The sequence below is a fragment of the Gracilinanus agilis genome, chromosome 5 (assembly GCF_016433145.1).
Source record: "Gracilinanus agilis isolate LMUSP501 chromosome 5, AgileGrace, whole genome shotgun sequence".
NCBI classification, from domain to species: domain Eukaryota; kingdom Metazoa; phylum Chordata; class Mammalia; order Didelphimorphia; family Didelphidae; genus Gracilinanus; species Gracilinanus agilis.
This window is the reverse complement of record NC_058134.1, coordinates 69,039,457-69,052,491: the sequence shown is the minus strand read 5'-3', so window position 1 is coordinate 69,052,491 and position 13,035 is coordinate 69,039,457. Positions and strand designations below refer to the sequence as shown.

Genomic DNA, 13,035 nt, shown 5'->3' with positions numbered 1-13,035 from the left:
GCAGGGTGTGTGTGGGGGGGAGAGATAGGAGATTTTTTTAATACCAGAATTAATTCCAAAGTATGGTACAATAGATAAATGATGACATTAAGGATCTTGAAGTCTACATATATAGGATTATAAGATTTAGATATGGAAGAGACTGTAGGAAATGGTTTGGTCTAATTTTTATTTTAGGGTTAGGGAAATTGAGGACTTGGTGACTAACCCAAAAGTTGCACAAGATAGTAAATAACAATCAGGATTCAAACACGGGACCTCTGATAGCAGTTAGGTCAGGTCCTCAGTTCTGCAATGGGTAGAACCTTGGCCAAGCCATCTGTGACCTTGGCTTGGTACCATGGAGACTAAGAGCTACAACAAAGGGAAGAAAAGAAGGGACCAATAATTCATTCAAGATGGGAACCAGTTAATAAAATTTATGGCCTCAGATGTCTGCTTACCCATTTGCAATATATAGATCACCAGATCATAGTTTTAAAGTTGGAAGGAATTTTAGAGGTCATCAAGTCTCCAACCCTTTTATTATACTGATGTCTTAGTATATAGAAATTATTTGCTTTGTTTAGGGTCATACAGCTGGAAGTGTCTAATATAGGATTTGTGTATTTAGAATTTGCTCCCCATTACTCTCTTTCCCAGCATCCCATTTATGTATTTAGTTGCATGCTAACATAGGGAGAATATATTTTGGTGTAGTTCTGCCCCTCACTCTCTGCTTCCCGGAACGTGGCTATGGAGGTTGGGTGAGAGCCAGGCAGGAGAATTTTATCCACGTGTTTTTTTCAGGCTTTTTAAACTTTTGTTCTGTTATTTCTTCTACTTCAAGTGATTACTAATAAATCTTATAAAATATAATACTTGGAGTTACTGGAAATTAATTTAAATCTTACAGATCTGAATCTAGGTCTTCCTACTCATCTAAAAGGGTGAAATAAAGAGCTTAATACAAGGGAAATTTTGATTTTGTAGGTATTACTAAAGCATGCTGGGATGCAACTTATGTCTGGAATGTAGAACTGGAAGAAGAGTATGCCTTATAAGAAGTAATAGATAAAGGGGTAAGAATAAAACAGCATTATATATGGAGTTATATTCACATCAAGAGAATAAGAAATCCAAAGGAAGAATTGAAGAGAGCATTTGGGTGAATATCAGTGGACAAGTGACATAGTTCTTGAGGTTTATGATAGATCAAGTGGACAGAAAGGAATTAAAAGAGGAACTTGGGAAATTGATTATAAATCTGGCATGGAAACATGATACTGCAGTGACAGGGAACTTTTAACTCTCTTGATAACAGTTGGAATTCTCTGCCAAGAGCAAAAGAACTGACAAGAATAATAAATAAATAATAAAGAATTACTTTGAAACTTTATGAATCTTAATATGACCAAAATTGCAAAGTGGAAAGAGCATTGTTGGCCCTGGAGACAGGTTCAAATCCCACCAATATGATGATAATTTCATCTTCCAAAAGTTGGAGAAAGCAAGAAGGGGAACCACTCTTCTGAGCCTGATAACTGACCAATTTAGAAGAACTGGTTAGTGTAACAGAAATGGCAAGAGACTTGAAACCAAGGGACAGCTCCCTCTTAAGAGTTCATTAGTGAAGAGTGAGAGCAAAGGTAGATATAGTCAGACATGAATCCTATATTCAGAGGAACAAGGAGGAAGGGGAAGCAGTTTTCAAAGGATTCAGAATAAGGATAGTTAGGATTCAATGGCCCAGTAAATTGAAGAGATAGTCAGCCCAAGAAGGATGAAGACCAAAACAGAAATTATTCTAATGCATAGCATATAAGTAAGGGAAGCTAGGATTAACGTGGACTCGAGGGGAATTTAGCCTAGGCAGATTTGTAAAAAACTGTATTGTAGAATGAAAGCATGGGCAAGGAACTGGAAATAAATGTAAAGAGTAGATTCTTATAAAAAATAAAAACTATGTCAAGATCAGCAAACTCAGAATGAGCTGGAGTTACCCATCAGTACTTAAAATTTTTAAAGATTGTTGTTGTTGCTGTTTTAAATATGTTGGAGGCAAGTAGAGGATCAAAAAAAAGGAATAGGACTGATGCTCTGGTGGAGTAGAATGATGATAATGAAACTGAGAAGACTGAATGTTTCAACTCTTTCTGTTTTCATTTGCAAGGAGAAAGACATTGGATTGGAAAAGAGAGAATTAAAATGGTTAACAGGTAGTTAAACAACCCAAGATAAATGAAGAGATACACAGTATTTAGCTTTCCTTTATGGATTTAAGTCACCAGGCCTGGACAAAATAGATCCTAGGGTATTTCAAGAATTGGTAGATGTAATTGTTGAGCCATTATTAGCATTGTAGCACTGCAGAAGGGCAAATGTTGTCCCAACAATTTTTTTGAAGTGGGAGAAGACCATTTCTATAAAATATAAACCAGTGATTTTGAGATTTCTGGGAAAATTCTAAAATACATTATTAAGAGGAAGTTTTGTGCACACGTAGAAAGAGAAGCAGTGAACACTAAAAATCAGCATGACTTCATCAAGAACAGCTCATGTCTGAATAACTTTTTTTTAAACCTTGAAACTAGACAAGTGGAGGAAGAAAAACCCTCAGAGATTTACTTATTTAAAAAAACAAAACAACTAAGACTAAAAGGATTTCCTAAAGATTTTATCTAGAGGCAAATAATTCCAAATAGATGACTGTTTGTTAAGTGGGAATTCTTGCTCATTTTGTTTCATTGTACAAAGGAAAATCTGTGATTTTTCCTAACTTTTCTGAGAGGTTTGCTTCCCTAAAGGACCATAATCCCAAAAGAAAACTTCATATTCTCTTTAGCCAGCTACATGTAAATTGTAGCACTGAATTTTTGACTAGGTGGGCTGGACTTGTATTCATTATAATTCCAAGACAATATGCATATAATTATAGCTAGAGATGAGTGAGATCCAGATTATTGGGAATAATGAATACCAGGAAGTAATCATATTATATGAATTCATACCTTTTGAAGTTATAATTATATGTAAAATCTTATCATTGGTCTAGTCCAGTGGAAATGAGCAGTGTGAATTTGAATAATATGACCATCTAATGGGATTCATTATTGGCACTAACTGGGACCTAGTCGTGTAAAGAATCAGACTTTGGCAGTGAGTATCTTTTCAGCAGTGTTTGTGGCCCAATGGCCATTTTTATTCAAACATTTAATTTATATGTTTAATCATGAAGTGTCCAGGTGTGTGTCTTTACATTTTTTATAATGTAAATCGACATCAAAAAGTCTCCACCCACCCTAATACTTATTGTAAAGTGGCACCTGACAGATAATCTCTGGTTTCGAGGGAAGGCTTTTATTAAATCTCAACCTGAATCTACTCCTTTAAGAAAATAGTTTTTTTAATTGATGCTTTTAAAAATCTTCATCTTTTCCAATGGAATCACCAGTCCCAACAGAATTGTCCTTCATGAACAATAGCAAAAAAAGTTTCATAAAGGAATATGTTTGACTTAACAAAATAAGCCTCCTTCTGTTGCCACAGTCCATCACCTCCTGCTGAGGACAGAGGTCTGTTTCACTATCAGCTCTCTGAAGTCAATAAATCCACTCTTCTGAAACAAACCAGAGATATTTTTCATGCTTTTAAAAAAATGAATGCCTTCAGGGTTTGTTTGATTTTTTTTTAAATGCTACAGCCATCATGTGATAGGACACATTGATTGTTTTATGAGGATGTGCAAAAGTGATTTTCTCCTTGGAGCTTTGAGAATAATACATTTTGCTGGCAAGCACATCTCTCACAATCAAGGGGGAAGTAGATGTTTTTGCATTAATTTCTGAGACCGAATCTGCATTACACTGTATGTTAATAATACATATTGTGTTCATGGTTAAATACTTCATATAATTAAACTTCAACTTGAGGTTAAAATTCAAAGAAAGTTTGATTTCCATTATCTTCATTTCATCTGCTTTGAGTTTAATGTATCTTTCTGAACAAAGCCATGTTTGTAAAGGATATTAAGTTTTGTTTGGCCTTCCTCTCAATTTGAAGCACTCAGTGGACCCTAATGTGAAGTCAGGATCCCCTAGACTGATTGATATATAAACATAAGACAGATGGCGTAGAGATGACTCTGATGATAATTCATTTTTCGGCTAGTCATGAAGATACTTTGATTACAGTGTGTTTAAGTAATTATAACACAGTATTCAATGTTAGTCTTGTTGGTAAGGGAACACATGGGAAACAAGTTACGTGTTATTCATGCCCAACAAAGGGTGCACTGTGGTGTGACGATTTTAATTCCTAATGCTAGATTAAAACTGTAGGAGTTTAAAATATGTCATACAGTAAGGTAAATACATTAAACACAGACCAAATAAAATAGCTAAGTACATAGTTTTTTTGGCATAAATATTTGTTTTGGAAAGTATTTAGTTGTTACTATATGAAAGAAACCAGTATGTTTGAATTGGGGTTTCAGTTTGCACGTAGCTTATTACAAAGTCACATGGTTATCATGCAGTTTGCTTTCTATGTCCCAAGTTTAGTGTAGAAATCACTGGGCTGATACTGACATGATTCCGTTCTTCATATTTTAAAATTGAGTTTAAATGTGCCTTATTAACGAAACATGGGGATTCTCTTGTGTTTCTTTTAAATTAAGTCTTGTTTAAACTAAGAGGCATTTGTTTTCTCTCCTTCCGATCTTCCTGCCTCTTTCCCACTGGAAAAAAAAAAAGGCAAAACCTTTGTAAGAAATATGCATAATCAGGCAAAACAAATTCCCACATTGGCCGAGGATATATGTGCCATTCTTCATATTTAGTCTACCAGCACTCATTCAGGAGCTGGGTAACATTCTTCATTATCAGTCCTCTAGAAGAGTGGTTGGGCTCTGCATTGATCAGAACTTTAATTCTTTGTTATTGTCCTCATGTGAATTCCTATCCTTGTTTTGCTCACTTCGTTTTGCATGAAAGCTATATACATTAACAGCATTTCATTTTAGTTACGCATTTTACCTGCCATTAAGGTGTATACCTTTAATATTGTTTACCTAACAGGATAATTGATCGCTTAGATGGAGTCCGCTTGTTATGGTCCTTGCTGAAAAATCCTCATCCAGATGTTAAGGCCAGTGCTGCTTGGGCTCTCTGTCCCTGCATTGAAAATGCAAAGGTGAGTGAGTAGATGTTACAAATGCAAGTAAATCTAATACTTTCTCTATCTTACTGTGTCTAGAATCACTTTAAACTTGTTGTTTTTCTGTCTCATGACTTACTATTACTATAAAAAGCCTTCTCAACCTACTTAGTCAATTCCACTATTTTTGCTTTTATTTTTTTTATATCCCAAGGGAGATCCCTTTAAGATCCTTATTACCTTGTCACTGTAGTCAGCTTTTCCTTTCATTTGTACATCTTACGTTTAAAGGATATATATTTTAATAATAAATTTAGCAGACCTCTAAACACCATTCTAAATATTTTCTTGCTAATATTGGTCTCATAGAAAAAAAGTAAATGTAACATTTTTAATGGTTTTAGACAGCCAATTCTGAAATTTAACAAATCTATATTAACTGTACTTTGTTCAAGATCCTCTTGATGGATCTGGCTAAGTGTGAAGTGACTCAGCAGTAGAACGGTCCCTAAGTGAAGAATTCCTTAACCTTGGTTACTCATGAAATGAATTACAAACCAAAATGGCCCTCGTTACTGTAGATTATTTACTTCTACAGTAATAATAACCAAGAGGCAGAAAAAGGTAGGGAGGGGAGTTGAGGTGGGAGAGAGAGAAGCTGCTAAATAAGAATAACATTTTTAGACTTCTCATATATATATATATATATATATATATAAATTTAGGTATTAACCCTTGTTCAATGACCAATAAGTTAATATACTACTGGAGAACCTGAGCTATGCCAATTGTGACATTCTCGCTGTAAAGGAAACTAGAAGAGACAAGGAAATTGTAGTTTAGCTAAAAAAACTGGTTCACGGGTCCTTGGTCCTTGGAGAGACAAAAAATGGAGTGTTAAAAAATAAGAAATTCAGTCATCTCACTTGACCTTGCTCAGAATAAGTATAAATAAAGGGACCACAATGAAGATAACAGCAGTTTGTGCTCCAATGGCTGTTATGGAATTTGAATAAGTAGAAAAAAAAACTCATTGAAGAACTTAACAAGATTCTCCTAACTAATCCACCATGTACCTTGATACTTCTGTAAGTTCAGTGTGTGGGTAGGCATGGAGAAGGAGTTTGAAAAAGATTTTAGGAAATTTGGTTCAGAATCAAGACATAAAAGAGACCAAAGGCTAGTAAATTTAGACACCTCAAGATTGAATATCATGAATATTTTCTTCAAGAAGAGAGTTAGAAAGCACTAAATATGGTGAGCATCAAACAACATCACAAACAGTTAAATAGCCCTTCCCTTAGACAGAAAAATGACTGGTTACAGACATGGAAGTCATTTCTAAATGTAGTTAAAAAGACAATAATGTACATAATTACAGCTACTTCATTCTGACCTACAAAGGCTATGTGGTGTAACTGGCCTTGGAGTTAGGAAGACCTGCATTCAAATCCTCTCTTTTATTAACTGTGTGACCCTGAGCAAGTCATTTGGCTTCTTTGTGCCTCCGTTTCCTCATTTGTAACATGAGAGGAGTAGACTCAGTGATCTCCAAAGTCTGCAAAACAGCCTCATTTGATCCCATAGAATCTATGATTTTATTCTCCAGTCTTAAATAAGCTGTTGACTCAGAAAAAATAAGTAATAGGTAAACAATAAGACATTGATTACGATCATTTCTCAAAAAAATTGTAACCCTTCCATATTAGAATCAATATTGTGCATTGGTTCCAAGGCAGAAAAGTGATAAAGGCTAGGCAAAGGGGGTTAAGTGACTTGCCCAAGGTCACACAGCCAGGAAGTGTGAGAAATCAGATTTGAACCCAGGACCTTGCATCTGTAGGCCTGACTCTCAATCCAGTGAGCCATCTAGCTGCCCCACATTATTATAATTTCCTAAAGAAGATTTAATAAACTTAAATTTAAAATAATACCCAATAATTTAAAATAGTACCTCAGAAGGTGAACACATAGCTGCTTTGCAAGGAAGAGAGACATGCAAACCAAGGGCAGTGCCATTTTAGAATACAAACCAATATGCCAAGCTGCATGGATGAGGATGGCAGCAGATTGAATATTATTATTATCACCTTACCGACAGTGAAAAGGAGTATTGGGGAACATCTGTACTTTGAACTGCAGAAACTTGTGCAGGAGACTCAGCTGTGACATAACAGTTCCAAAAGGATTTTAAGATGAAACAAAAGAGAACAAAAAGAGATGCAAAATGAAATTGATCTGCCAGTGTTTCCACAGCAACCGTGTCACCTTATCATTGCTGGACAAAGGCATCTCTAGTCTCACCCCTCAGCACCTGATAGGCCAGGTTAGGAAGAAGAGGGGGTACTTTAACAGATGAAGTCAGGTAAAATGGCTCTATGAAAACAAGAACATGCACAGTAGTATGAGAATTACTTGGGGGCAAAATAAAATAATGACATCTATTGTCATACAATAACTCTTAAAACTTTTTAAACCTTAAAAAACTTTAAAGATATTCTTTTGTTTCAGTCATTTGTTTTTACTTTGGGTTCATAAGACTTTGATACAAATTCATTCATTCTGCCTAGTGAAACCACATTTTTATCATATTGAATATTAAAGGTATCTGATGAACAGCCTGTTTTTCTAAGTCTAGACTTAATTATAGCTCATAAGTTTTTAATGGCACTTATTTAAATCAGCTATATTCCCAGGTTGCTGAGCTATGATTATCTCCATTTCATGAATATATTTCTTAACCTTCTGTAACATGTAGCATAATGTAAGCTTCTATTGCAGTATTCTGTCTCCATTTTGGGATTTCTGTAAATCTGGAATAATTCTAATTTCAAGTATATTGATATAACCATCAGAGGCCATTAGTTTGTTCCTGGGAGCAAGACTTCCAGGTGGACTGGAAGTAAAAATAAAGATCCCCTAAACATTTTTGGGAAGTGGAAGCTTTACAGTCTTTTGTAGATGCCTAGATCATCATTTCTCCTAGACTCAGTTAGACTTACCTGGACTTCTTCTCATAACAATTCTGGTACAGCTTTGAATGAAAATAAAATGAGTCTCTTCAGCAAAAATGATCTTTTCCCAATCTTTGATACTCCAGTATTTGTATTGTCTTGCTGGTGACAAGCATTTTTCCTTCTCAGCAATAGTTAGCAGTTGCTTTAAAAAAATAAACAACCTGGTCTTCATGATGTTTTTCTAAATTCAAGAAATGTATACTACATTGCAGAAGAATCACTAATAATCCCTTCAGTTTCCAGGTCCCTTTGAAAGACTTTGCTTGATTTTTTGCAGATTAAAGTGAGCCCAGAAAGGTTAAGTGACTTGACTAGGGACACACATTTAATAAGTTGAGGCATGATTTGAATTCAAGTCTTTCTGATTTCAAGTCTAACACACTATCTACTGCACCATAGTGTTTTGGAGAATAATTTTTCCTATTCTTTCCATCCTATTCTTCTTACCGTCCTTTCCTCATCTATTATTTCTATCTTTCCCATTCTTCTCTTTCTCCTTTATATTATTTGGGCATATGATTCTAATCAGTTCAGCCCTTTTTTATATTAAAAATTAAATAAAGTAACTCCTACTTTCTGTTGTAATAACAAGTCTAGGACAGAAGGGCAAGGGCTAAAGCAAATGGGATAAGTGACTTGCACAGGGTCACACAGTCAGGAAATGCCTGAGGTCAAATTTGAAAACAGGTCCTCCCAACTCCAGTCTTAGCACTCTATCCACTGAGCCTCCCATCTGCCCCACTTATACAGATTTACATTGTGATCTAATGGATCCATATTTGTCAATCTAATCTCTTTAGCAAGACTGTAAGCTTCAAGTAGGCAGGGACCATGTCATCTACTCCTCCTGAGTGAGCCAGGAGCTTATGGTGGGCACTTGATAAATATCTGTTGGCTTGAATAAGAGCTAGATGGGATTACTTGGCTTCCACCTTCAGGCCATCCAAGACAGATGGTTATTCTGCAAGAAGCCAGCTCCCAGCTCCATGCTTACTGTTTTTCCTACATGGAACTTTTTGCAAGGTATTTCAGGCTGAGTGACTTTGAAACTCCAGGGTTTGGAGCTATTTTGAGAAATAAGTCAATTCCTTTGTGTTAATGGTAGAGACAGTAGTTATGATTAAATCTGTCATTATCAATTACAGTTAAAACCGCTGCAAAAGAAAGACAATATGAGTTCAAATAAGTTACTGGTTACTCCAGGGTTTCAGCACTGCATTGTCAGACATGTTGCTGAGGCCAAGGTGTAATGAATACTTGTCCATGTGGTGTAAATGTGTTGTGGGCATGGAAATTCCCTTAAAACACATGTTATACTCAGCATATTGTTAATGGGGATGTGCGTTAAAACTTTCAGCCATACTGATTCAAAACAAGACAAAGTAATTAGGTCTAGTGGAATAATTATAACTTTCCTTGCAGGGAAATAGTATTACAGCTGCCTATCCATGAATGTGCAATAAGGGAAGAATATTACTATTGTGGCATTTTATTTTGGTCACCTAAATCCTAATAAAAGGGGAAAGCAGCAAGATGCAGTGGAAAGAGTTCTGGATTTAGAGTCGGAGGCCATGAATTAAAATCTTGGTTTTGCCAACTTATCTGAGTAACCTTGGGAAAGTCATTTAAAACCCAGGTTGTCTTATCTAGAAAATGAGGGTATGGGGAGGTAATTGGATTAGATTACCTGCAGCTATAAATCTGTAATTCATTCTATGATTAAATGGGAAGGCCATTTTAGTAACTTGCTTTAGGATATAGTTTTTAGCTAATGACTTATTTTCAGGGAATTGATGACCATTGAAATTCAGAATTTGCTTTATGTTTGCATACACCAGTGGTTCCCAAACTTTTTTGGCCTACCACCCCCTTTCCAGAAAAAATATTACTTATCCCCCTGGAAATTAATTATTTTTAAATTTTAATAGCAATTAATAGGAAAGATAAATGTTCCTGTGGCCATCACTGCTTCCCTGGATCGCTGCAGCACCCACCAGGGGGTGGTAGTGCCCACTTTTGGAATCACTGGTATATAAATAATAAATAAAGAGACCCCTCTTCTGCTGAAGCATTCTAAGCTTTTCAGCAGTGGCCCAACTTTTCAACAGGAAAACCTTAAAAATCTGTTTCTTCAGCTTTATTTCGTATTACTTCACATTTTGGTCAAGCTGGACTACTTGCTGTTCCAGCATTCCACCTGCCATTTCCTATCTCTGAACATTTGTATAGGCTGTCCCTTCTGCCTGGAATGCCTTCCTTATTCATGTGCATCTTGAAGAATCTTTTTCTTTCTTCAAAACTTAGTTTGAATGTAATTGCCTCCCTGAAACCTTTCTTGAATCCCCTCAGTTGAAAGAGTTCTAGCTGCCCTCAAGTTTTTGTAGAACACTTTGTTTATATTTCTTCTTTGCTTCTCTGATGACTTAACTAGGTAACATCTGCCATCCTGCCCAAATATTCCCCATCCCTCCCATATACATATTTCTGACATAATTTAAACTCAAGGAATACGTAGTGTTTCTCCTTGTATTCCCAGTTCATAGGTACCTTGCACGAAGTTGGTAAATACTTGTTGAATTGAATTAAAATGAACATATTAAAGACATTTGAACCTTATCAGAAAGAAGAAAACTAAGTGGAAAAGTCACATTTGTTGAGTTAATATCTTTGTCCCAATCTTTACATGGTTAGAAAACGGAAGAGTTAATGCAATTCAGTTTTATTTTTAATAGTGAAAGAATATTTAACAACAAGCAGGAATGATTACTGCTTCAATTAAAAAGCTACTCATTATTCTTTGGTCTGCCAAAAATTAGGGAACAGAAGGTCAAGCAGACATGAACCATAACTACAAAAGAGCCTCTGCATATTTTTCTAAGTGGTTTTATTTCAAAAGCTCCCCATTTTAAAGGTTTTCAGCCTTGCACTTGAAAGTTGCCTCTTTTATTGAGAACTCTGAAAGGGACAGAGACCTTCAGATTTGACCTCTGAAGATGAGCTATACGAGGATCTTTTATCAACTGCAAGTCTGGCTGGAGGACAACTGCCTTGCAGAAACTGATGGAGACTTAAATAAGGAAGTGACATATTTCTTTTATGCTAAATTACCCAACACATTTCTGCAATCTCTATAGCAACACAGTTGTTAAACAGGTGTTCAACGTTAGTAGTCTGTGAAGTGATGAATGTGATCGTGACTGAGATTGATGAAAAAATCAGTTTGTGCATTAAATTCTTTGTTCTTGAGAAGGAAGCTACAACTCAAAGCATTACTTCATAAGCAATAGAATTGTCAAAAGTGATGAGTACATTTTGTAACTCATGGGTCATCGAATTAGAGCAGAAAGAGACCAGAGAGGCCATTTGGGCCAATCAGATGAGGGGTTAAGTGACTTGCCTAAAGTCATTAGTTGGTAGTCAACTGCATCAAGCAGCCAATGACCCAACCTGACTTAGAGTAATTAACAAGTTGCCTTTATTAGATGCTGGCATCTTGATTGAATCATTCAATCAAAGACAATAAACTGAGTGTGAATAACCTATTCATATTAGTTAGGAAGGACTGGAGTGCTTCAAAGCACTGGGTAAAATGAATAATCCTTTTCAAGAACTGTATTGGGATTGGTCACACTATGGATCTTGGGTAAAACAGGAAACCACTCCTGATTCTAGGGTCTGATCTGTCCAGTGGAGGATGGCTTTGTTGGTGAGGGGAAGACGAAGAGGAAGGAGGAGAAAAAGCCTGTTTTCTCTGCTCACTCCAGTCCAGAGAAAGACTTTGTAAATGTTGAACTTTGTAAACAGTTGAAAAGCTATGGCAGTGTTTGTGTCAGGAGCCAAGGACAAAGTAAAGAGACAGTTTCAGGACTCTCTAAGGAGCTCAGAAGAAAGCAACGCCATAGTTATGTCAATGCCATTAACCTGGTTCAGATCCTCATCACCTCTTACTTGAAATACTGGATTAGCTCTACTGACTGGACTCCTGGAATTCTGTCTCTACCATCTCCAGTCCACCTTTCACATAGCTGCTGAATTGATATTCCTAACCCACAAATCTGACCATTTCCCTTCCCTGTTCTAAAGGTTTTAACGATTCTCTATTACCTTTAGAATGAAATGCATCCTCTCATTCACACTCTTATCTGCTTCTCCAGACATGCCTTATCATTCATCCTGACATTCTCTCAAACTAGCCTACAAGCTGATGCCCAATTTCTACATGCTATCTCCTGCCCCAGCTCTTTGCCTTTGCACAGGGCTCTTTTCCATGCAAACCTGGGATGTTCCCTCTAACCTCAGATCTACTTCAGATCCTGGCTCCTACCAAGGTTCAGCTCAGGTACTACTTCTTCAGTCCAGGAAGCCTTTTCTTAGAGCCCCCCTCCCCACCCCAGTTATATCTCCTCCTCACTCCCCTTCCTGAGATCATTTTGTATATACTTATTTTTTTACATATTTTATTTTGTATATACTTATTTTTTTTACATATTTTATCTCTCCTCTACAATGCTCAAATAGAATATAAGTTCCAGTCTGTTTTATATTCATCTTTGAATCTCTAGCAGTTAATATAGTGCAAGGGACTGATCACAGATCTTATTTGTGTATAAAAGAGACTTAATAAATGATGTTTAATTAAATTGAATTTTTATACCATAAGTCAGACAGAACCAGAATGAAACTTAAATTTTTCAACTCTAAGAAAGATCTTAAATTTATCTGCCAGCTTTTTTTACTTTCAAGATTCCTTCTTCCTCTCTCTCCCTTCCTCCTTCCCTTCCTCCTTCCCTTCTTCTTCCACTCCCTTCCCTTCCCTTCCCTTCCCTTCCCTTCCCTTCCCTTCCCTTCCCTTCCCTTCCCTTCCCTTCCCTTCCCTTCCATT

General features: G+C 36.3%; 1 protein-coding gene across 1 annotated transcript in view; it reads left to right on the top strand.

Annotated features, from left to right (window-relative positions):
* Positions 1-13,035, top strand: part of ODAD2 (outer dynein arm docking complex subunit 2) — a 203,015-nt gene that overhangs the window by 105,087 nt on the left and 84,893 nt on the right. Inside the window, exon 15 of the mRNA XM_044678938.1 lies at positions 5,058-5,172. Coding sequence (XP_044534873.1) covers positions 5,058-5,172 — 115 coding nt within the window. The remainder of the gene's footprint in view (positions 1-5,057; positions 5,173-13,035) is intronic.